Source organism: Oryzias latipes, chromosome 23 (assembly GCF_002234675.1).
Source record: "Oryzias latipes chromosome 23, ASM223467v1".
In the NCBI taxonomy this organism is placed as follows: domain Eukaryota; kingdom Metazoa; phylum Chordata; class Actinopteri; order Beloniformes; family Adrianichthyidae; genus Oryzias; species Oryzias latipes.
Genome location: NC_019881.2, coordinates 22,418,554 through 22,444,231, shown reverse-complemented (window position 1 = coordinate 22,444,231; position 25,678 = coordinate 22,418,554). Strand labels below are relative to the sequence as shown.

The following is a 25,678-nucleotide window of genomic DNA, read 5'->3' as shown; positions in this document are numbered from 1 at the left end:
AAATGACATTTTTTTAAAGATTCTGGCTAAAAAACAGCATAATCATTTCTAATTTAAAAAAAAACACTGGAAACAACAAGAAAATAGATCAGAATACGATTGATGTGAGACTTTACCATTTAGATCAAGAGAATTAATCTGTTCAAAGCTGAAAATAGAACCAGAGATTTTCAGAATATTTTTTTAAACCTTTCAACCATTTAGCAGATGCTTCTGAACAAAGCAGTTCATTGGATGCTTCAGCCTGAGATTCTAACATTCTAGGGCATTTAAAAAGTAATAAACGTGGTCCCTGAGATTGCTTGAACTTCGGTTTATGTTTATATCTCAGATAAGACCCATACAAAACAAACATGGAAACATCCAAACTGTCAGTGTAAACATGTTTCTTCTTCTTCATTTATAAATTTGCTTTGAGGCTGGGAGCGCCGTAAAGATGGAGCTGCAGAAAACTGAGGATCTTCTTCCAGGAGTCCTCCTGAGCATCAGCGTGAGGTTTGGTTTTTCCTCCCCACAGCATCATCACTGCAACGTGAAACAAGAACACTCAACTGCTGTGGTGCTCCTCCTGGACCGCATTCTGTCTGGTGATTTCTGGGAACAGCTCACCTTTTTTCTTGGTGCCATGAAGCATGAAGTTGGCGGCTCTGAAGTGAGGCGAGAACGGCGGCTCGATCAGGTGTCCTGCATCCGGGTAATCCAGCCGGGTCACCAGAGATTCCTTCCCGGCTTCACGCATCGTCTTGATTATCTTGGTAATGTAAGAGGTATTTTTTATTTTTTTTAAATGTTAGCAAAAGAACCCTCGCCACTGAGCAACAGACGCTAAACACGATGGGATCCAGCAGCTAGAACTCACGTCAGAGGCAACCTCCACCGTCGGCCAGTTCTGATCGTCTGTGCCGTTGATCAACAACATTGGACAGTCAATGTTCCCCACCTGAAAACACACATTTTAAAGCTGATCTGATAAACAAACACACGTTTTTGTCTCATCAGCTTCACTTACTTTGACTTTAGGATGCCCAACTTCCAGAACAGCCAGTCCCATGTCTCTCCAGACTACGACGTCCTCCATCATGTGGATTTTGTTATACTTCCTGCCGTCAGATGTGCGAGTTAGCATCGCCCCACAGAAAAGCAAGCCTCGGCCGATCATACGTCACATACTCGGGTATTTCTTGAGGGAACTCTTGAATGGTGTTTTCGTTGGATTTACTGTGAATGTTGCTGATGCAAACAATGCAGCGAGGCTGAAAGGAAAACAGACATTTATTGACAGCGTCAGGAGCAGAAGACACTGAAAAGCTCCGCCCCTCATCTGTTGTGATATTCCAAAGCTTTATTTACAAAAGTTTGTTAATTTTTTGAACTTCTAACAGATAATTATACATTACTACTCACAGTAAGTTAGGGACAAACACAGTAGATGTCGTTAACAGTGTTTGCTAACATTCTGTGGGTCTAAAAAGCTGATTTTACCAGTAAATCTTTCCAAGTTCATCAATCAAACAGCCATGAACACACGACGCCACTAAACGGACAGGCAGGTCCACCTGGCCATGGCGCCTTCAGGTTGGTAGCAGATAGTCAGACGTTGAACTTGGTCATCAAGTGTTCAGTGTTCAGAACCTAAGGAGTCAGATCTGAGGGGTACCAGGGTTTCCAGACAAACCTTTCACCAAAAACGACCGGTGCAGGTGATTACTGACGCCAGGACACATGAACGTTTGCAGTGAAGACCACGTGACCTGGACAACGGTCTACCGTCCAGTGCACTGATGAGTGTCGGGTCAACTTGCACAAAAATGATGGTCGTCAGGGTTGCTGGAGAAGGCGAGCTCAACCTGGTCTCCAGGGGTCTTTGGTGGAGGAGGAGCAGCAGTCTGGACAAGCATCACCAGTCAGAGCAAAAGCCATCTGATTCTTGTCGACGGTCCAGTCCCTGCACGGTCTTACCTCATGCTACATGTGACTGGAGAAATCACTAAAAGCACATTCTTCAACACGTGTTTAGCCCATGGTGTTCACACTAGACTAGCAGGGAAGGGCTTCTTCTTCTTCATCTTCTACAGTTTTCTAGCGCATGTCCGTCACCTGAAGTTTGAAGAGGCTTGGTGTGAAATGTTGTAGTGGTGCAAATCTTGCACCAGGCATTTTCTTAACACCTTCATTCTGATATATGAAAGACATGTCATGGGAATCCAGCCGGACACAAACTGCGATTATTCATTTCTCCACCATGACTGATGTTCAAACAGTTGGTACTTCTGTGAATTAAAGGGGACGTCATCCATACATCACTACCCAAACCCAGGTGCCTGATTGGTCAAAGTTTGACCTGGTTTAACTTTCAAAGGCCACACGACGCGTGTTGCCCGAACGCGTGTTGCAGAGCGCGGTGCTTTCATCATCCCCCAATTCCACCATCACACCCCCAACTTCCTGTTCCTGGATGATCATTTTCCTCCACATGGTGTCACAGCTGGACTTCAGGAAGTGGGAGTGGCCTCATATGGTATGGCCATCAATGACCCCTGACCTGAACACCCTGAAGCAGATGATGGTACCTTTATACATTTCAGTAAAATTCACACCAAATAGTAAATAGTATTCAAGTAATTAACAATATCCCTAACTTATCATTCCAGCCTCTTTCTCTAAAATACGGATTCTGAATGGATAAAAGAAAAATTTTAAAATGTAAATCCATTTATCCGTTCACAATTTAATACCTAATGTCCTCCAAGTGGGGGCACTGCAGACACTAAACAAGCCAGAAGGACGCCTTAAGATTTACAGCCGGAGAAATGTTTTTATAACCTTGTTATCCGACCGCTGAGCTTCAGTGTTTATTACGTTACAGCCGCCGGCACCATGCGAGAACTTCAAGGTCTTACCTTGATCGTTGGGCATTCTGCTGCCAGGCTTAAGGTCATGAGCGTGCCGAAACAGAGGCCGATGATTCCGACTCTGTCTGGGATGACCTGAGGATGGCTCCTGATGATTTCAAAGGCCGTCTGTACAAAACAGACAGTAGCAGTTCTTCTGCCTGGTAGAACCATCAGGTCTAAGACCTGCAGCTGAAGGTCAAACCCACTAACCTCAAAGTACTTCATGTCCAGACCTTTGGGCTTTGTATCATTGGACTTTAAATACTCCAGAGCCAAAGAAGCGAAACCTCGACACGCCAGCAGGGCGGCGCGGTACTCCTGCAGCCCCCCTCCGCCCCCCCACAGGTCCAGCATGGCAGGGAACGGTCCCGGACCTGAGAGGACGGCAAAGGTGAGCATCTCCAGCAGCACCTACTGACGAATGACCTGCAGCTTCCTCCTCCTCATTCTCTGAGCATTATCAACCATTTCAGGGCTTTAAGTGATGTTCTTCTTTCTCCTAAGACATTCTTTGATCTGTTCCTTGACCTGTTCTTAGACATGTTCTTATGCTGTGTTCACATCAGATGCCATTCGCGCGTCAGGGGCGTCGGGTTTCAATGTTTCGTCAAGGGGCTGCTGGGTTGCTGGAGACTGTCCCGGCTAATGCTGGGCAAAGGCAGGACACACCCTGGAGAGATCGTCAGCCTGTCGCAGGGCCCGTGGGGCTGGAATGATTGGACTCGCTATGCCAGGCCCTGGCGGCGGAGCTCACCACGCCAGAATGCTCGCTATGCCCGCCCCCGGGCATCTGGCTGCCTGCTGCGGCGTCGGGAGGCCGCCTGCTCGGGCCTTCCAAACCTTGTGATATTTTTCTTATTTTTCTCTAGACTATAATAAAAAGATCTTCCAGTTTGATTCTTGTTTTTATTTTAGCCCTCTCTGATTATTGAGGGACCATGGCCATCAAACTAGGTCAGTGAGAGACGGATCCTGCAGTAGACGGTGAAGCTCACCGTACCGCGACAGTCTGATCTCATGAACCCAGACATGGAGACGTGTTACCCATGTTTTTGTAGAATTCTGCAAAATAAATAAACCTGATCTCTCAACATCATCCATGTCTTTCCTGCATTGTAAATGAGATACACAGAATCTGCTCCATGGAGCGAAAACATGTGGCGGTAGCTCCTCCCACGCGTCCGGGGCGTCAATCACATTTTAGGACAGGCGTTTCTCAGCAGAATTTGACGACCTGTTCTTGGATCTGTTGTATGAACTACTACTAGGCATGTTCTTGACTATGTTCTTACATAGGCAACCATGGAATGGCGGGAGAGCGGTCGACCTCAGATTGGAAGATCACAGGTTCGGTCCCCGTCTTGCCCACTTAGTGCTGAAGACACTGAAGCCCACATTGCTCCTGATGGTTGTAGGTTGGCACCAGTGTTCAGCAATGGAGTCATCAGTGTGTTTATGGTACAATGGGACTCTAAAACACTTCAGGCCTTCTAAAAAGGTAGTAAAGCACTGTACAAGTCTACGTCATTTACGGTTTTCCATCTGATCTGTTCTTAGATCTGCTCTCAGTCTTGTTCTCAGGTGTCGCAGGTTTACCTGGAGGTAGAAACAGGGTTCCTCGAACTCCCTTCTCCGTGATTTCGATCCTCTGGACGCCTGGAGCCACGTGCCACCTCTCCACGAGCGCTGACGCCAGCGGGGCCTGATCCCTGACGTCCCCATGTCCACTGTAGACTGAGATGGTCACCAGCATCGGGGCACAGGTGTCCTTCTTCCTCAGCCTAAACAGTTCAGGGAGTTTAGAAAATGAAATCCCACACCAGCAGCAGACTGCTGCACCGAGCCTCTTGGTACATTCACTTAAGAAAATGCACTTGATGTTTTTAGAGTTTGATCAAAGAGGTTCCACATAAGCAGCAAAACCCTCAAGTCCTTAAGAGCTTCTTTATTTTTTTTTGTTTCTATTGATCATGAAATGCAGGAAAAATGAGATTTTAAACAGATTCTGACTTCCTGGAAGCCAGTTGAATAAACTCCACTGAAAGAGGGCAACATTCCAGAGAGGCCTGGCAGCGCCCAAACCACACCTGAACCAGAGGAGACGACTCTGAGATAGGTCACTTTCTGAGGTCACTGTGAGTCAGTATCAGTTTGATCTGTGAAGAGCTGTAAGCTGACAGGATGAGCTTTGTCAGGGCGTCAGAATAACCCAAAAACGCTTGGAAATGCAGGAAATACTGGCCCACTGAAGACTGGAAGAAGCCATCATGGAACCAGTATTTAAGTCTTTGGTTCATCAAACAGAATTGTTGCACTGAGGGGAAATGATGGCTCCACAGTGTGACATCAACTGATAAACACAGAGGAGGAAGTGTGATGGTGTGGTTCTGTTGGATCCAGGTTCTTTTACAGAGTGAGAGTCTCCCTAAACCAGCAGTAACCACGGCTTTCTGCAGCAGCCTCCTCCAGCAAGGTAAAGAACCAGAACAAAAATCCAAGTTCTGCTAGAACCACCTGATGACAAGCAAGGGAGAACTGGAAAATCATGGAGGAGTGAGCGCCATCTCCAGGTGGGGATGAACTGACGGAAGAGTGAAAGCAAAGAAAACTACAAGAGCCAAACATTTGGGGAAACTTCTGCAGGAAACCTGGAAAGAACTTTTGAAGAACATCTCATTTCTATTTTAGAACAAAGAGTTCAGTAGTTACATCTGTAAAAGTTGTTCACCTTATCAAAATAAAAGCTGTAGATTTGCACAATTATTTTAACTTCAGAGTGGAAGAAAAAAAATGATTCTAAATCATTTTTATTAAAGATGGATATTCCGGATTCTTCTAAACCTTCTCTTTTTCTTGGTCACGTAGAATGTGATGTTCTGACATCATTTTCTTCAAGTGATGATTGAAGGAGCTGAGTTCTAAGTCCAACCCCTCGCATAACAAATACTACTTTCAGTGAATTAAGGGGTCCTGCTGCAGCCCCCCCCCCCATGTTTACCTGAGACCTTTGCGGCTGCCGGGGATTGGTCGCATGCTCCACAACAAACCCATGGCCTCTTTTCCTGTGTACGTGCCTCCAAGGCTGATGTCCTCTGAAACTGAAAATTAGAAGAAGTCTCAGCATTTTCATGCTTTGAAAGCACAAAAAAACTTGACAGTTAACAAAAGTCTGACATGAACACAAAAACACCAACAAAGAACTTTTTTAAGATTTTCTTAAGATTCTCTATTTTTCTGGGGTTTTGGTGCCAAAAAGTTCATAAATATTTCCAACACTAAAGCCTGAAGCTCCAACATGTGAGCCGTTGCCGTATGGACTTTACAATCAGCCCTCTGGTGCAAAGTCTGAAGGGACCACAAATGTAAACAACACGTTCCATGAGAAAAGTCAGGGAAACATACATTTGTCTTCAAAGACGCAAACAGCAGAGCTGATCTTTAACTGCCTCAAATGGAGGGAAAAGGTCGTAAAAAGATGAAGTGGTTGATAATCGTACTTCAAAATAAGAGCTGAGGGCTGTGAAAACTGTGACATAAAACAATCCCGCCACTGTTTGTGGTTAATTTTGTCTATAGCTAAGTCAGCGAGTGGGCGGGGCCCTGTGACCCTGTGACATCATGGAGGCAGCCCGCTCAGAACATTTTGTTTGGCCCTTTTTTCACCAAAACCTCTAAAAGTCATCAAAAATGACTTTCCTAACCTGGAAAACACGCATGAATGTCAGAAAGACGACAAATCATATCTAAACACAGCTCAGTTTATTTTGAGCCATTTATGGGTAGATTCCAGAATTACAGGGAAAAGAAAATATTAATAACGATCATCAATATAATTTATTACAGTTTGGCGGGCCTGATTAAATGGTTTTAAGGGCCCCCGGGGCCGTAGTTTGCCTACCAGACAGTGCACGGGGGGGGGGGGGGGGGGGGGGGGGGGGGGTAGTAAGAGTGCAGAGGTCAAGGAGGGATAAGCAGCAGCGTCAGCCGTTCACACAGCTGCAAGTTTTACAATCTGAAGAAGTGAATATGTTTTGGTAGAGCCAAGGACGGCATCTCAGCTTCTGCAGAGAGTCCCAGTAGATTAAATTCTTCTGGGCGCCAGCAGGTTGTTTGTTCTGCTGGCTGAGTCCTTGACTGGTCCTGCAATTTTGATGCAGGTTTGAACAGGTCTTTCCATCAATGGCACAGAAAGAGTGTATCAGGGCCGGCTGCTCCCGCCCCCCTTTGGCGAGCAGCGGCCTGAGACGAACAGAAGTCACAGGGAAAGCGCTGAAATAATACCTCCATACAAAAATCCTACCGTGTTTCTATACTCAAGGTAAACAAGAGAGCTAAATCCTGGTCGTCATGGACCTCCCCATGGATTTGGACAACCTGGACACTCAGATTTTAATCTGGATCAAAGGAGAACTGACCAGAAACCGTCCCCTTGTGGTTGCTGACGTAGTGCCCATAGGCCTCCCAGAAGTCCTTATCCTCGCTCTGATAGAGGGAGCGGATGGTGACCGGACATCCTGGAGGCAGGTTCTCCACCAGAACGCTGAACTTCTCATCCACCAGAGCCCGGGACGGGCGAACCGAGAGAAGAGGCGGGACGGCCTGAGACATGACGGACGCGGGTCTGTAAGAACATAAGAACCCACAGGACGCCATGAATCCAGGAGATCTGTTCAACCCGGGTCAGAGACCGATTCAGACCTGGATTCTCTGTGAGAGCAAACTTTAGAACATTTCATTCATGAAAAGTTCATGATGCGTTCCAGTAAGTCGGCCAGAATAATGTTTTCTAAAAACTCCCAGAAAAGAAGAACACTTTACTTTAAAGACCAAACCTTGAAAAACACAAACAAAAACCCAAAACCGATTAACATCACGTGGACCACAGAGCTGCAGAGTGGAGGTTTTTAGGAGAAAGTTTGAAGCTGCTTTATGTCAATCATTCGCACAGTAATGAACAGATCAGACTTCAAATAAATAAACATTCATTATTAGAAATGGATTAAAAAAATCAACACAAATCATTTTTGTTGGATTATGAAAATAAAAGACTGATTTTTATACTTAACCCTGGTGACCTCATAAGGTCAGTTAGATGTTGTTTTTTATTGAATTTTACAAAAAATACAAACATTTGTCAAAAACTGCCCAAAAACCTGGATGACTACAAATTCAATTCACAATTTAACAAAATAATTTCATATCAATTTATTTGTATGGGAACGTTGCTCTAGCACAGGGGTGGCGAACACGCGGCTCTTGGACAATGAGCGTGCGGCTCTTTGCGTCTCGTCATATTTTCCATATCCTGTGCCTCATTTCATAATTTTTTCCCTCTTAAACCACACTCAAACCATCAGAGGGTATTAAAATAAATAATTAATAATAAAAGTAATTTGGCGGCGTGTGTGTGTGTTTGATTCTGCTCCCGACACATACGTGACCGTCAATCATTTGCGCGGGTTACGCCCACTGCCGGAACACATAGATATAGATTTATGTGCGTGCAGATCGTTACCCTCATGGTCAAAATGGTTAAATATACAGATAAACACAGGATGTTTCTGGAAGAACGGGAAGATTCTTACTTTTTACTGAACAGAATGGCGTCACTATGTTTATTATTATGAGCTTTTGGAAGCAGTAACATTGGTCATGGCAGAAAAGAACAAAACGGATCCCGGAGAAAATGAAAAACTTCCTGATCTGACACAAATTGTCTCTTTTATTAACAAGTTGAAGCTTTTCAAAGTGCACATTCAAACGGCAATCATCCCACTTTCCTTCTTTGTGGAGCTCAAACAGCAGAAAGCTGCAATCAGAATGAATGAAGCGCAGAACGTGACGCTGCTTGCGCAACTGGACTGAAACGACCGCAGATCACTTTTCTCATGGATCCTTTAATGCAGAGACAGACTCCCTGAGATCCCTGCTGGTCACTGAAGAGGCAGCGAGAGAACCGGAGATAAATGAGCAGAAATCTCTTTGAAAAAAGGCCCTGTTGTAATTTGGAGAACAGACATCGGTCCGTTCTGACCGACACTCACGTAAAGGAGCTGATCAGAGAGGCCGCAACTGGCCCGGGGCTTAGCCCCGCCTTCTGCCCCCAAGACTCATGGGAAAGGGGGCATTTTCAGTGTAAAACCATGAGCCAGGTAGCTGTTAGCAGAATTGAGTTGCATGCCGTTTGGCTGAATGAGTGTGTATCGAAGTTAGCGGGTTCCTAATGTGAGCATGAAGGAGAGGACGTTAATGACGGAGTCAATTAAATTATAACTCAGCACTTGTTGGACTATTACTCCTTAGTATAAACTGATTCATTGCAATGTATCAATACTTAAGAAATTATATGCTTTTGATGCAAATGTCAGTCATACAATTAAAAAAAAACATAAAAGCAAGATATTCCAATGAAGGTCAAAATTAATTTAAGTTGCACACAACTGAAATGTATTTAATGTGTTTATTGTGAATATGAATGACTCAGACACCAGAAGGATGCTCTGTCCAGATGTTTGTGTATTTGTTGGTGTATCATTGAAAGAGGAATGTTGAGACACAAAGAATTACCAGTTAAATGCTGTTGGATAAATGGTGAAATATTCAGTTTTATCATCATAAATCTGACTTCAGAGGAGTCACATTCTCACCAGCATCAACCTTACTGCCCGTCACTGAGTAGTTGTGTGTCAGAGAGAGGCAGAGAAAAGAGTGAGATGAAGAGAGAGAGAGTGTGTGTGTATGGAATGAGAGAGAGAGGAGCCTGTGTGTGTGGAGGGGGTATCTGACCTCTAGGGTAGTCTCTGTGTTAACTCTGGCTAAGCTGCATTGATGTGTGTATTGAGGGTGGACACTTTCCTTGAAATAATCACAATTACAATACTGCTGTTCTGTTGTAGGGAGAGGAGTGTGTTATGGACAATAATACAGCTTTAATTGCGCGTGTGTGTGTGTGGGGGGGGGGTGCGTGCGTGTGTGTGTGTGTGTGTGTCTTGGCAGGTCAGTGTGTGGTGTGGCTCTTTGACTCTCACAGTGAAAAAATTCGGCTCTTGGTGTCAAACTTGTTCGCCACCCCTGCTCTAGCAGGTCTTTGGGCAGCAAAAGACACATTTTTCTCTGTTTCTGATGGATTCTGTGATTATTTTCGGGTCACGTGCAGCTGTCATTACATCTCTACACGCACGTGCCCGCAGACAGAGCTCCGGAATCTCTTCTTTACATGGAAAATAAAAATAAACGTTTGAATCCCTTCTCTGACGGGTAGGATCACTTAATGCACAGGTTTCTACAGATTCTAAATCTCCATTAATAATCCTCACATTTCGAGCTTCAGGATCATAATCCTAAACTGTTTTCTGTGAATTAAACTCGCAGTTCCGGTGTCAGGACAGACGCTCTGCCATCATGTCACGGGGAACCGAACAGTGTGAACTGGACTCACCGGTCAGAAGGTCTCACAGAATGAAGCTGCAGCTCAGCTGATCTTTGAACTTCCAGCTCCTAAGGGGAAAAAAATCCATAAAACTGAAAAACTACGAGGAAAAAAGGACCTAAACAAACACTTCCGCTTTAAAAAAGTCAGAGTTTTCCAGAAGACTTGATTTAAACTACTAAAAGTTTATCTAAATATTCTTGTTTGTAAAGTATTTAAACTTACGACTAACTCAAAGCTGCTTCTTCTTCTTCTTCGTCTCCCTCTAACGGATTCAGTCCATTACCGCCCCCCGCAGGTGGAAACCGGAATTGTTGTTTCTCATCGAGGCGGGATTAAGAGAATATTACCCACAATTCCTTTTTAAATCTGTCATTATTGAAGGGAAGAACAATAAAAAAAATTATATTGCATTTAATCAACAAATCTGATGTATTTCAAGGTGTTTTATTGTTTTGATTTTCGTGATTCTTTTTTTATTTGCAAGATATACATTTTGTATTATATTAAATCATATTTTTTCATAATTATTATATTGTTGTTACAGACATAAATGTCATTCAGTTGATTTTTTTTTTGTTTTTACATATATTAGATATGTTTTTGTTTGTTAAGATTCTTTTTGCGGCAGTGGTTGAAGAGATCGTCCAATAATTAAAGAGTCAGCAGTTCGATCCCTGCTCCCCCCAGTCAACTGTCATTGTGTCCTTGGGCAAGACACTTCACCCTCTCTGCCTCCAGTTTGGCTCCACTGGTGTGTGAATGTGCATGGATGTCCTGGTGATGTCTACCTTCCTCCTCTGCATCATGTCAACTCTCTCTCTACCTTGTCCTGACATAATTCCAACAGTCAAAGTCCCTACACTCAGTCCAACACTCATAACTTTCCTCGTCTCTCTCTTTCTACAAACACACCTTCCTCCTCTCCTTCTTCGACCAACAGTGGTCCAATTTCGAAGAAATCGACTGCAGTCGTTAACCAGGGCCTCGACCGATCCGCCATAGATATCATCGGTCTGATTCGCATATTTGGTTTGGCAAAGATTTTAGGGCAGATGGACCCTCTGTATTTATTCAGGCTTGGGACCAGCTCAGGGAGACCCAAATCCAGTCCAATGTACCAGTCCTGCCCTTAACCAACTGAGCCATCCTACAGACGTTCAAATTTGGTGAAATATAGGTCTGGGTTAATAATAGATGAACAGATCTGAAACGATCCAAGCCAAATATCTGTGTCATATCTGTGAGGGTGGAGTTTCCCTGCTCCAGGTGAAGGAATTTAAATATCTTGGAGTCTTGTTCACGAGTGAGGGAAGACCGGAGCATGAGATTGACAGGTGGATCGGAGCGGCGTCCGTAGTTAGTTATGCGGTCGCTGTATCGGTCCGCTGTGGTGAAGAGAGAGCTAAAACAAAAAGCAAAGCTCTCAATGTACCTGTTGATCTTCGTTCCAATACTCACCTATGGTCATGAGCTCTGGGTCATGAGCCATAGAACGAGGTCCTGGATACAGGCGGTTGAAATGAGCTTCCTCCGTAGGGTGGCTGGGCGCTCCCTTAGAGATAGGGTGAGATGCTCAGTCACCCGCGGAGAGCTCATATTAGAACCGCTTCTCCTCCACATCCAGAGGAGCCAGTTGAGGTGGCTCTGGCATCTAGTCCGGATGCCTCCGGGACGCCTCCCTGGGAAGGTGTTCCACTGGGTGGAGGCCCCGGGGAAGACCCAGGACACCCTGGAGAGACTATGTCTCTCGGCTGGCCTGGGAACGCCTCAGTTTCCCCCCAGAGGAGCTGGAGGAAGTGGGCGGAGCGAGGGAAGTCTGGGTATTTTTGCTTAGACTGCTGCCCCTGCGACCCGGTCCTGGATAAGCAAAGGAAGATGGATGGATGGATGATCCGTAAAAGTAGAGATCTTTATGTCATTCCTTTTCTGGTGACAAATAGCAGTGAAGCCAAAGTCCGCTAGCTTAATGCTAACATGTAAGGAATTTCCCACAGGATGGCTAATGCTAACGCTTGTTCCACCTATACATGCATCACCGACTAAATTAACAGCTTTATAAGCTCACAGGCAAGAATTTTCCAAACTCTGTAAAGGAATCATCTTTAAAAAAAACATTTGTGGTCTAAAGCAATGAGTTATATCACTAGAGGAGACACGCCCGCTTTAGAAGCCTGGCCGACGGTGGCGGAGCGCGACGCCATCTTGGTGAGGTCGACGACGCCCACATGACATTGATTTCTATTGATTTTAGTGGTGTCTAAGTAGCTTTTATAAACTGTATATATTTTTAGATTTAAATATATTTATACATATATATAAATATATTATATTTTATGTATATAATATATATATATATATACATCATTTGTTGTTAAAGAAGAGAAACAGTCAGCCTTAAAAGCTCAAACTTGAATGAAAATGCATTGTTGCAGGACTTCTTACAAATAAAAAAATTATTAGAAAGAATTTTTAAAATTATTTTCTAAACATTAAGAAGTTTTCGACCTCTTTGACATGTAATTTAAATTATTTAGAAAAACCCAACAATAAGTCAATAATAATAATAATAATAAACCAATAGTAAGTCAATACAAACAATAAATAACAATAAATAAATAATAAGTAAATAAATAATAATAAAAATGATATTATTATTATTAATATTAATAATAATAATATTCAAAAGAATGTTTCCACAAATGTTTTGAACAGCCAGACTGTGTTGCTAGTTGGTAACCACAGTGATCCATCTGGGTTAACTCTTTTGATAGCCAAGGCCCACTTTTTCCCTAAGTCTGAATCCATTGGATACCTGCAAGAAAAGTTCAGTTACTGAGTCAGAAATGTATAAATCTATATTACTATAATAGCCTAGTATGCTATATACAGGTTTAGCAAAATAAAATGTACATTTATATTGACAGCAAAATAAATGTACATCATGCAGCATGTTGATAATAGCCCTGCAGCATCATGCATGTCAACACGTGTTCTATTAATGAAGCCCCTGCAGCCTTAAAAGAAAAGAAATTAAAATACTTACATGTGAAATGATACACCTACCTCCTTACTGGACTCATTTATCTGATTTTGGCAGATGAAACCCAAACAATGAACTGGCATTTTGCAAAAAATGTGTTCAAATGCATTCACTGCAGCAGTAACTTGACCTCACCAAGATGGCGGTGCTCTCCTCCCATGAGGAACCACGTGATGTCTCCTCTAGTGATATAACTCATTGGTCTAAAGCAAGGTCTAGAGTTTTTTGCTCCAATCTTCTGGAATAAAGTGTTGTGCTATAGCGCCAGCACCACCTGGTGGCCAAACTGAAACTCCTGCGTATTTACCTTGTATAAGTCAGTTTATAGTCTGTACAATGTTAATGATCTGTACATTTTTGTTGGAGCTTCTCCATTTGAAAATCTATGTTACACTGTATGGTGTTGATCTACTTGGTTTATTATATCACTGATACATTTTACTTTGCGTTTACTGTATCAGATTAATATGAATACCTTAAAAACATAATGTATTTCTGTTCAAACTGTGTAAATTAAAAATGGAATCAAATTGAAATCAAGTGGATCAAATTCCACCAGGCTCTGGTGAATCAAATGAATCGTTTGTGGAAATTATTGGTGATACTCAGCCCTAGTGAAATGTAAAGCTTGATTCCGTGAACCGACAAGGACTGCAAAGCGTAGGTCTTCTATTTTCCCTTTGCCCACCCTTGCCATTCCTGACCAATGACAGAAGAGATCTTTAGTAGCATGGTTTTGTTTACAGGCTTTGGTTCAAAATAGAAAAGTCCGCTTGAAGGCAGTCTGAAAACAGACTAATTAAGACATTTCTGTGACCTTAGCATGACATGACAAAATAAGGCTGGCTGCACCATATTGATGAGTCATGACTTCAGCTTCAATAGGGAACAACACTCTTTCTACTGGACAGCGAGCTAAACTTTGTCCTAAAAATAAATTGCTTTAAAATGTACAGCATTGCTATTATGGAGTAAAAACACAAAACACTAAGTTTACATTTTTTTTATACGTTTTTAATCACTGACAAATGACATAACATCCCAAAACTACACAAAACCATCAGTAAATACATACAGGCGTCGCTTCTGCAGGCGAGAAACCAAAGACTATCGTGACCATTGGTTGGAACATCAGCTGCATTAACCAGCATAGACTTGTGGTCTCATCTCTTTAAATTATAATTTTAAATGACCCACTCCCCCCAAAAGAGGTGTTTTGAACATATTATTGTGCCATTGTTTCCGATGGAAGACATGTACAAAGACAATTTAGAATTAACCAGCATGTCTGAGTTTTTATTTAAACAAATGGCATTTTATAAGGAGCTTATTTGTGATGTAGAGAATACACTCAGAAGGCCACAAGCTCTCTGTTCTGAGCTCCCAGCAGCAGGGAGGGGAAGGGGGAGCGAGATTGCTCCGTGCCAACTGTCACGCCCACGACATAAAATTCTACCGCTCTGCAGATACTATGTCCTAGAAAACGACGCAGGTTTTTTGATTTTGGCTAAAATTTACAGACCTATTGAAATTGACTGACATATTGAATAGCACGAGGTGTTTAAAACAGGGTTTATTGGTCTTCACAACCCGTGAGAACTGGCGGGCAAAATAAATACACAAATATGCATCAAATACAATTCTACAGCTTACAAAATATGAATCTTAAATTATACAAATAAAAGCACACAAACCTCGTGGGCTGACATCCACGAGGGGCTAATTGCTCATTTGGCTTCAACTTTCCTTTAACTTTCTAAATAAACACAATAAACAAATTATTACATTGATAATTCTGTTATACATCGATGTGATTTCTACCGATCTTACCGGAGATCTTCACGTGGCTGCAGCAATGCGCTGATAGCTGTGCCCGTAGTTAAATGAGTCCGTGTGGAACTTTAATTGAACTTTGTTCCACATGCTCTCACCACTAGATGGTGAAAATTAAAATATAATTTAGAACAACAGAGTAAACACATAAATGTTTTGGACTGTTACACTCCCACCAATCACTTGTGATTTATAGAACTAAATATTGCTTTTAAACTTATGAACTAGTTATTCTTAATATTCAATGAATTGTGAACTAATTATGGAATATGACTTGTTACTCTTTTATTTAGAGTATTAAGAGTTCAGTCTCCTTAATTTGCTTCCAACAGGACAACTGTCTTCTGAATGGGCCTTTCCAGGTAAACAGGTTTGGAGATACGCTTTCCTGTTTCATCTAGAGAGCGATCACTCATCAGTAGCTTGACCTTTCTCACTCTTTCTTCCTTACTAAGGTACACATCAACGATTTTTGCCAACTTCCACTGGTTTCGTGGTGTTATTTCATCTTTCAAAAGTACAATATCATTGATTTGGGCATTTCGGTATTGTTTAGTCCATTTTTGTCTACTTTGAAGATTCAGCAAGTACTCCTTTTTCCATCTTGTCCAAAAGGTATTGGCAAGGAGTTGAACACGACGCCACCTCTTCTGAAGATAAAGATCTTCCTTGACAAACTTGCCTGGTGGTGGAGAGATGATTGTGGACTTCATGGTCAATATGTGGTTTGGCGTCAGAGGTTCTGGGCTTGATGGGTCACATAGTTGATCTGTGGTAAGAGGTCGACTATTTATCACTGCCATGACTTCATAAAGGAAAGTTCTTAGGGAGGAGCTGTCAAGTTGTTTAGCTGATTGTTCAAGGATGGATGACAGAACACTTCTTATGGTGCGGATTTGTCGTTCCCAGACACCACCCATATGACTTGAAGCTGGGGTGTTCATGAGAAACTCGCATTCCAGATTTTCCAGCTTGATTTGGTCCATTTCCTTGAATGCCTCTGCAAACTCATTTCTTGCACCGACAAAGTTTGTTCCCTGATCGCATCTTATCTGACGAACTGAGCCTCTTATGGCGATGAACACACGCAGTGCATTGATGAAGGCATCGGTGGTTAAATCATCAAGCATTTCTATGTGCACTGCTCTTGAGCACATGCAGGTGATTAACAAGCCGTAGCGCTTTAGCTCCTTCCTGCCTTCCTTGACATAAAAAGGACCAAAGCAGTCCATCCCACAGTAGGTAAATGGTGGAGTAGTCTCCATCCGATCTTCCGGGAGGTCTGCCATTTTCTGCTGTTCTGTGCATCTCCTGAACTTTCTGCATTTAACACATCTGTGGATATAAGAGGATACAACCTTGCTGCACCCAAGGATCCAATATCCACTTGCGCGGAGCTTGTTCATAGTGATCCCTCGTCCTTGATGGTATGTTTTCTCATGGTAATGCTTGATGAGTAACATTGACACATGGCTGTCTCTTGGTAAGATAACTGGATGCTTGATATTAGAATGTAAAGCAGCATGCTTGAGACGTCCTCCAACTCGAAGTGAGCCTTGGTCATCCAGAAATGCACTCAATTTATGTAACTTATTGACAATGCCTTTGGTTTGGATTGATGTGGGATTTTGAAGGGACTTTATTTTAGGGTTGGGCGATGTCCCCTAATTTGGCCGTTGACGATGTTTGCTGTCAACCATCGGGATGGACGATGACATCGTCGGGGGGGGGGGTATTTTTACATTTTTCGTTCTTATATAACTGCTATTCGTTATTTTGCTTTTTTCATTTTATTTCCCAACTAATGGTTAATCCGCGATGATCCAGTATAAACTGAGGGAAGTGACTTTAACAGAAAAAGTAACAAGCAAAATAGAAAAGAAGTAGTCCGCTCCCGCACTTAACTAGCGAAGTGGACCGGCGGAGGGCGGATTTACAGCTTTATGTTTGATGGGAAGGGGGGGGGGTACATGAGCGGTATGTGTGGGAGATTTAAGACTGCGATCCGTCCCGCAGCTCCAAAGCTAATGTTGTTAGCCCGTGTGTTAGCATACTGCTAATCCTGGCTACGTTCAGAAAAAGCACTGACCACACGGATTAAAATTCAAATGATGAGCGAACAGGTGTTTCATAATAACCGTAACATTATTAAAAGCACGTTTAGAAGATCGTCTCGTATTTTACCGAGCTGACATGTCAATGTATATAGCCGCTCGGCGCTGTTATCGTTTTGTATTGAATTGTTACCTTCAATAAAGTTTGGAAAAAAAGCCGCTCGGCGGAAGTTGTATCCTCTTCCGGTTTTCAAACTGCGCATGTGCGAATACTGCGCGTGTGCGAATGATTTATTCCGACCGAAATTGTGACCTTAGTGAACGTTTTTATATTCTGAAAACATTTTTCTGGGCCCATGTACATGGTTGGATTCTAATCCGACCATTGATCCCATCAGGATATTTTGTACATGTAACCGCGGCTTATGGTGTCGACGCGCAACGTGGCGGGGGCGTGGCATCACGATGGTGGTCTCTCCATCGGGATGTCAGTCACCCATCACGATGGACGATGATATCGTCCATCGGCACAACCCTACTTTATTTCATGCGAGAAGGCAGCATCTTGAACCATTCTGATAACTGTCAGCTCTGCTTCCCTTCTTTCTTCCACATTACTGACTTCACAAGATCTTCTCTTGCGTTCCTTCACTTCCTTTGCGAGGCGCTTGAGTCTAGCAATGGCTTTGATCATTCTTGACCAGTCTGAGAACTTGTGTATGTGATCCAGAAGAGATCTTTGTTCTTTGGCTTGTGTCTTGAGCACCTGAACCTTCTTGACTTCCGGATCACTGCTTGATATCTCTCCCACCTTGATCTCACCACTGGACATGACCTTCTGCCAGAGAAAATCTGGACCTTGAAACCAGTTTGAGGCTATAAGTTGTTCAGCTGTAAGACCTCTAGAGGCATGGTCTGCTGGGTTCTCTTCGGACGCCACGTACCTCCACTGTGCAGGCTCTGTGCTTTGTTTAATACATTCAACTCTGTTTGCAACAAAAACATGGAACCTCCTGGCTTCGTTCGCGATGTATCCTAGAACAACCTTTGAATCGGTCCAGTAGGTTTCTTGCAAAATTTCAACTTCCAGTTCCTTTTTCAGCATATCACCAGTGCGAACAGCAACTACAGCAGCTGACAACTCAAGTCGGGGAATGGTCGTAACTTTCGATGGTGGAACTCTTGATCTTCCCATCACCAAGGAACAGTGGACTTCACCAGATGTGCTTACTGCTCTGAGGTAGGTACACATGCCGTATCCAGAAGTACTGGCGTCATAGAAGTGGTGCAGTTCATAATGCTCTGCCTTGAAGTTATTTGGAGTGTAGCATCTTTGAATCTTTACCTTTGCCAAATTCCTTAGATCAAGCAGCCAAGATTCCCACTGAGGTCGAAGATTTTCAGGTAAGGTGTCATCCCAGCTGAGTTTATCTCGACACATCTGCTGCAGGATCTGCTTTCCTAGCAGGATGAAGGGTGACACAAATCCAAGTGGATCGAACACAGAGGCAACTGTGGATAAAACTCCTCTTCGAGTGAGTGGATTTTTCTTAACAGTCACTCTGAACTGGAACTGGTCTGATTCCACAAACCATTGCACGCCTAGTGCTCTCTCTATGTGGATTTCACTCAATGCCATGTCCTTATTTTTGGCAGATACTAAACATTCTTCCTTTGGAAGTGAAGCCAAGACCTTTGTGCTGTTGGATATGAACTTGTGTAATCGAAGTTTGCCTGTGCTGCAGAGTTCACATGCCTCTTTGACTAACTGGACTGCTTGGCTTTCCGTATCAACACTTGCTAAGCCATCGTCGACATAAAGGTTTGTTTTTATAAACTTCACTGTTTCCTTACTGAAACGTCCTTCTCCTTCAGCTGCCAGATGTTTGAGGCCATAATTGGCGCAGCCTGGAGAAGATGCCGCACCAAACAGATGAACTTTCATTCTGTAGATGGTAAATGGGGTGTCGAGGTCGCCATTCTCCCACCATAAGAACCGTAGGTAGTCTTGGTCAGCAGCACACACGTGAAACTGGTGAAACATGCGTTCAATATCGCACATTATAGCCACTGGGCTTCTACGGAAACGACACAAGACTCCGAGCAGGGTGTTTGTAAGCTCTGGGCCAGTCAAAAGATGGTCGTTAATGGATGTTCCTTGAAACTTAGCAGAGCCATCAAAGACAATGCGAATCTTTCCTGGTTTCTGAGGGTGGTACACCCCATGGTGGGGAATGTACCATGCTGGGGTATTGTTGATGTCTTGCTCAGGAACCTTTTCAGCGTCGCCGTGAGCGATGATTTCTTCCATGAACTTCTTGTAATCCATGTAGTATTGCTTGTTTCTTCTCAACTTTCTTTCCAAACATCTGAGCCTATGTATGGCACATGATTTGTTGTCAGGTAAGTTAGGTTTGTCACTCTTAAACGGAAGTGGCATCTCAAAATGTCCATCCTCCTTGAGCCTGATGCCTTCCTTCATCTTTGTCAGAAACCTGAGATCTTCTTGGGAGATCTTAACATCTTCTGCAGCTCTTTCTGCAAAGTCAGACTCCAGCAGCTTGATTACATTAGCAGGTGAGACCATTTCCTTTATTTGAGTTCTGCACACGTAATGCACTTCATTGGTGAACCTTGAAGATGGTTGAACACCTGGAACCACTTGCTTCACAATGACTTTGTGGCTTACTCCAAAGGCATCACCATAATCAAGACATGGATTGCCAAAGCCCACGATACTTCAGCCCAGATCAGTTTTTTGTCCAAAGGGCTGATTTTCCTTGCCAGAAACCACTTGACGGGGTATGAGTGCTTGTGGGCAGTTATAACCAATCAGAAGACCAACATCACAACTTTGGAGTGGAGCGATTTCATCTACAATGTGTTCGAGATGGGGCCATGCCTTGGCAGTTGCTGGTGTTGGAATGTGATTCCGATTCGCTGGAATGAAGTCTCTGGCATACGTTACTGGCAGAGGGATGATCTGATTTGAGTAAAAAACCAGAGAGCTTGTGACAGGTAACAACAGTATTTCTTGATGATATTGTAGTAAGCCTTAGCTGAACTACCTCATTTACAGTGTGCAAGGCTCTGGCAGTTTCCTGTAAAATGAAGGTCGTGTCGCTCTGTGTATCAAGAAGTGCATACACTAGAACTTCACGCTCTGGCTCACTTTCAGCTGAAACCCACACAGGAACAATAGAGGATGTGTGAGTATCCTTGACATTCTGCATTACTCTGTTAGAAGTTGCTTCACTTGTTTGTGTGAAATTGGTATCTTGTAGTGTTGAATCTTTTTTCCTTTGTTTTGTTTTATCAGTGCTCCTTGCTTCATTGTTCTTTGTCTGAGTTCGCTCTTCTTTAGTCCGTGTGTCGTGAAGACATGTTGGATGTTTTTTCTTACACGTGTCACAGGTTTCTCTGTTGTGACAATCCTTGGAGCGATGGCCCAACTTCAAACAGCCAAAGCATAACTTCTTCTCTTGTGCAAACTTCAGTCTTTCTCCAATGTTCTCATTCATGAATTTGAAACATTTCTGCAGACTGTGACCTGCTTTCTCACAATAGACACAGCTTAAACTGACAGCCCTTTCATTGGAGTTCAGTGCCATGACCTTTGCGCCATGAGTCCTGGTTGTTTGTAACTTTGTTTTCTCATTTTCTCTTGGTTTCAGAGCATAGAGAGAAGTTATGGGATTACATGCAATTTTGGCTTCACATGACATGAACGCAACAAAATCGCTGAAACTTGGAAATATGTGGCTCTGTTCTTGGACTTCTGTAACCTTTCTGTTCCACCTTGATGTGAGCCAGTCAGGAAGTTTTGCAAGCATTTTTTGGTTTTCATTGCAGTCATTTAGTACTTCGAGACCTTTGATGTGTGGCATGGCTGCATTACAACTGCGAAGAAAGTCAGCATATTCTTGAAGTTCCACACTGCCCTTGGAACTGATCTTTGGCCATGCGTCAAGTTTGTCTCTAAATGCCTTAGCAATGAGGAATGGATTGCCATACCTGTCTTCAAGAACTGTCCATGCTGCATTGTAGGCAGATTCTGTACCCAGCAAAAAGTAACTTTCTATGGCTTTCCTTGCAGGTCCACTTACATACTTCCGCAAATAGTATGTCTTCTCTTCGGCTGGTAAAGCTTTCCTGTCAACAAGAGTCAGAAATGAAATCTTCCAGTCATTGTATCTGAGTGGGTCACCATTGAATATAGTTGGCTCTGGGACCGGGAGACGATTTGCGTTGAGAGATTCTGCGAAGGCTCTTACCAGCTCTGTTGTGTTTACTTCTGGAGTGGAGATCACATTTTGAGGTGGGAAAGGAGGTCTGAGGGGTAAGCTACTGGTTTCTGACTTAACCGTTTTTTCCTTACCAGAGGTTTGCTGGTGGAGCACATCATATGTGTCTTCATCTGAACTTTCACTCTGCTCATATACTCTTTGTCTTGCTTTAGCAGCTTGAAGCCTTTTGATTGTTTCCAGTCGATCCACTTCTCTGCGCTTTGCTTCCAGCTCTCGTTGTTTCTGTGCAATTTCTGCTTCTTGCTTTTCAATTTCCCTTATTCGATTTTCTTGTTCCAGTTGAACTTCTAAGGCAGCTTCATTTGCGGCAACTTCAGCTGCTGCCTCTTGTCTCTTGCTGGAGTGTCTGCTTGAACACTTTGGACTGTGATGAGATTTAACACTTAACCTTGCAGAAGCAGCAGACTTGAACACTAACTCTACGTCCTTCCAAACTTCTTCATCCTTTTGACCTCTGTTTCTTAATGTTTGGGATCTTTCAGCTGCTTCCATGATGCTCCTTGTTACTGCATCACAGGTATCCATCCTGCGTCTTGTGTCATTGTCAGGAGAGTCAATGCGTCTTAAATCATCATATGCAGAACAAACATTGGTAGCAGCACTGTTTACTTTTGTGATGTGTTCATCCAGGAGATCCATTGAGCGTTGTCCATCTATAGCTTTCTTATTCTCTTTAATGACAACCTTCCACTTCTCGTAGCACGTGCTGAAACGATGTGCGGCCTTCTTTACCTGCTCATCATGCAGCTCTTGCCCCTTTTCCGTTAGCGTACGGACTCTTTGGCTCTTTCGTGCATCTTGTGAGGTAGTGGGGATATCATCTCCAACGCACTCAGCTTCTGATGGTTGCTCATTTAACCTGAATGTCACATCATCTTCGCCAACTTCAGATGAAACATCCAATCTTGACATTTTTAAGCTTGCGTTTGACTTTAAAGATTAAAATACTGATTTAGTTTTTTGTACTTTGTAGGGAAAATAGAAAAAAGTTGGTTTAAATCACTGCACCTTTAACTTAACAGTACTGCAAAATGTCTTAATTTTTTAATGCAACATAAAATATTGAACTTAAACCACTGTGTTCAGTAAGCAACAATAACTTGTCTTGAATAGGCAAATATTACATCTAATTCCTGTTAACTCTGAATCACTAAATATGTGATATGGTGCCTCTGTCGGACTCCTCCCCCTCTCCTCTCCGCTTGGCTCCTGATTCATCCCAGCTGCGACCACTTACCTCATCACCTCATCCGCCTACTTAAGGAGTTCCAGGATCATCTGTCTTCGCCAGTCCGTTGCCCCTGATGGTGCATATTGGCCTTCACCTGTAGTTCACGTTTGCTTCCTAGTTTCTAGCCAGCTGTTAATGAACGTTGCTTTACCTGTCTGCAGGAAACCCCAGTCACGAGTGGTCGCCTGAACCTGTTGCACTCTGGAACCGCCTCTGGTCTGCTTCCCCTGACCTCACCACGAGCCTCTGCCGAGTAAACACCCTCAAGAGACGGATCCACGCTGCCAACCCCGGACTCTGTGAGGACATCAACCAGTGACGCCACGGGCCGTAGTCTCTCTATCTCCGGACCTCCAGAAACTGTGCCTTACCTGACCAGCTACCTCATTAAATCCCCTTTCCTCTTGCCAAGTTACCTGAGCTCTGTCTCATTCCGGGTTCCAGCATCTGGGTCTCTGTCGTTCTGTAGCCATGACAATATGAACAATATACAGGTTACTTGGCATAGATAAATTTCACTATTGAACAAATCACTTAAACTTGAACAGGAAAAAAAAATTATATTATCTCAGTCCCTTCGATTAAACAGAAACGAAAAATATCCTGTTTCTTATTGCAGTCTCTTCTCGACGGTTATACTTTCATATTAACTAATATTAATCGGAGTCCTTGATGCAACATTCATCTTTGGGAACCTGAAGTTCGGTGTTGTGCATTTGGCCGTCGCAGGGTGGCGCTGTTGTCCCTCTCGGCGCTGGCACCGTCTCGTCTACCCATGACCCATGCGGAGCAGAAGAGTTCTCACTGTAGCACCCTCGAGGAATTAGCATGAGCACGAGGTGTTTAAAACAGGGTTTATTGGTCTTCACAACCCGTGAGAACTGGCAGCAAAATAAAAAACACAAATATGCATCAAATACAATTCTACAGCTTACAAAATATGAATCTTAAATTATACAAATAAAAGCACACAAACCTCGTGGGCTGACATCCACGAGGGGCTAATTACTCATTTGGCTTCAGCTTTCCTTTAATTTTCTAAATAAACACAATAAACAAATTATTACATTGATAATTCTGTTATACATCGATGTGATTTCTACCGATCTTACCGGAGATCTTCACGTGGCTGCAGCAATACGCTGATAGCTGTGTGCGTAGTTAAATGAGTCCGTGTGGAACTTTAATTGAACTTTGTTCCACATGCTCTCACCACTAGATGGTGCAAATTAAAATATAATTTAGAACAACAGAGTAAACACATAAATGTTTTGGACTGGACTATATATATATATATATATATATATATATATATATATATATATATATATATATATATATATATATATATATATATATATATATATATATATTTAAAAAAACACTCAGTGAACAATTATTCTCACATGATTGACATGCAGAACAACCAATCAAACATTCTGTGACACGTGTCACTGCACATGCATGCTTAAACACACCTCTACTGGGCCCACTGCACCACGGTTCCCTGGCGGAAGTCAAGTCAAGTCAACTTTATTTATAAAGCCCTTTTAAAACAGCAGGAGCTGGACCAAAAGTGCTTGACAACGCAGAATAAAAACAAAACAACAAACTAAAACAACAGCATAAAATCAGTAAATTAAATAAAAATTTTAAAAAAACAATAAAAACAGACCATTCTGGCACTCAGGAGTGTTTATTGAACCAGCTCTCCTCCTCTATTGCAGTGTTTTTCAACCTTTTTTGAGCCAAGGCGCACTTTATCCTTGTCAAAAATTCTGCAAGACGTTTAACAGGGAAGAGTCATTTTACGCTGAGACACCGTCGCTTTAACCCGATGCATCATGGGAAATGTAGTGCAAAAACTGCCACAGATTCTGTGGAAAGCTACACCGCTAAAGACGAGCTTTAGCTGGTATTTTTGTTAGAACTGAGAGACTTTATGAGCAGAATCAGAACAAGGAAGTGAAGACTTTAACCACTTCTGATTGGTCAGGCTGATGACGTGTGATTAAGCCTCCAAGAATGATTGGTGGACACAGTTAAAGGGGCGGGACTTTTCTAAAAACAGAGCTGACGCTATGGCTAAATCGCGGTACCGTCATTCTTATCAAAATGTCTTTAATTTAATCAAATAAACAGAAAAAAATATTTTATGATCTTTCATATTCCTAACTACTGTGTTTTATCAGGGCCTGTTTGGATGAAGACAGAGCTGATATCCTGGAGATGGAAAATGTTTTTAGATCACTGAAAATGGGTAATTTCCCATGGCACACATGACCATCTCCCCCAGCACACTGGTTGAAAAACACTGCTCTATTGGAAGCAAGAACCGAGACGTCCTATCTGACCCAAGCAGGAGTATCCCCCAGAAGCACGCGCTTCTCAAGCCCTGCCTGTTCATTCAGTCTGGATCTGGAAGTCCCACAGGATCTTTGCTCACTATTTCTCCACCACTTTTGGAGGGGTTTCCCATTTTGATCTCGGGGTTTCCAGTATATATTTTGCACACGATTCTGTATATTTTACGTTTCTGCCACGGTTGTGGCGCTCCATGTATGCTTTCCCTGCCAGCATCTTACACCCTGCAGTGCTGTCCTGTAGGCCAGCTCTGACTAGCCATTGGTAGGACTTCTTGATATCAGCCACTTCAGTTATGGTCCGGTGGTACATCCCATGCAGGGGTTTGTCCTCCCATGAGAATCTGTCCTCCAGCACTGTATCCTCTGCTCTCCATTGCCTGAGACATTCACTGAGCACACTTTCAGTTGGGGCCTTGAGCTTGATGTACTCATGCATCTTGGATGTTTCATCCTGGATAGTGGCTTCTACGCTCACTAGTCCTTGGCCTCCTTCCTTGCGGCTAGCATACAGTCTCAGTGTG

The 25,678-nt window shown here is 43.0% G+C and overlaps 2 protein-coding genes and 3 long non-coding RNA genes across 5 annotated transcripts; 2 read left to right on the top strand and 3 right to left on the bottom strand.

Moving 5' to 3' along the window:
- Nucleotides 1-300: 300 nt before the first annotated feature.
- Nucleotides 301-11,912, bottom strand: LOC110014434 (acyl-coenzyme A thioesterase 1-like). The gene is made up of 13 exons (XM_023952157.1): nt 11,785-11,912; nt 10,549-10,692; nt 10,333-10,391; nt 7,310-7,515; nt 5,893-5,992; nt 4,491-4,675; nt 3,105-3,268; nt 2,901-3,020; nt 1,171-1,253; nt 1,010-1,100; nt 860-940; nt 610-751; nt 301-525 (listed from the first exon to the last, which is right to left on the bottom strand). Exons 4-13 carry the CDS (start codon nt 7,500-7,502, stop codon nt 401-403), a joined length of 1,284 nt encoding a protein of 427 aa, XP_023807925.1. The 5' UTR covers nt 7,503-7,515; nt 10,333-10,391; nt 10,549-10,692; nt 11,785-11,912; the 3' UTR covers nt 301-400.
- On the top strand, nt 3,169-3,791 carry LOC110017594. Its single transcript, XR_002293027.2, has 2 exons — nt 3,169-3,285; nt 3,461-3,791. It is a non-coding gene; the product is annotated as an uncharacterized LOC110017594 (long non-coding RNA).
- Nucleotides 11,913-14,364: 2,452 nt separating the features above from the next.
- On the bottom strand, nt 14,365-16,934 carry LOC111946909. The gene is made up of 2 exons (XM_023952158.1): nt 15,197-16,934; nt 14,365-15,122 (listed from the first exon to the last, which is right to left on the bottom strand). Exon 1 carries the CDS (start codon nt 16,660-16,662, stop codon nt 15,514-15,516), a length of 1,149 nt encoding a protein of 382 aa, XP_023807926.1. The 5' UTR covers nt 16,663-16,934; the 3' UTR covers nt 14,365-15,122; nt 15,197-15,513.
- On the bottom strand, nt 14,365-24,063 carry LOC110013713. Its single transcript, XR_002872718.1, has 6 exons — nt 23,904-24,063; nt 23,768-23,829; nt 23,163-23,672; nt 22,943-23,088; nt 22,798-22,861; nt 14,365-15,299 (listed from the first exon to the last, which is right to left on the bottom strand). It is a non-coding gene; the product is annotated as an uncharacterized LOC110013713 (long non-coding RNA).
- Nucleotides 22,752-23,200, top strand: LOC111946910. Its single transcript, XR_002872719.1, has 2 exons — nt 22,752-22,867; nt 22,953-23,200. It is a non-coding gene; the product is annotated as an uncharacterized LOC111946910 (long non-coding RNA).
- Nucleotides 24,064-25,678: the final 1,615 nt, after the last annotated feature.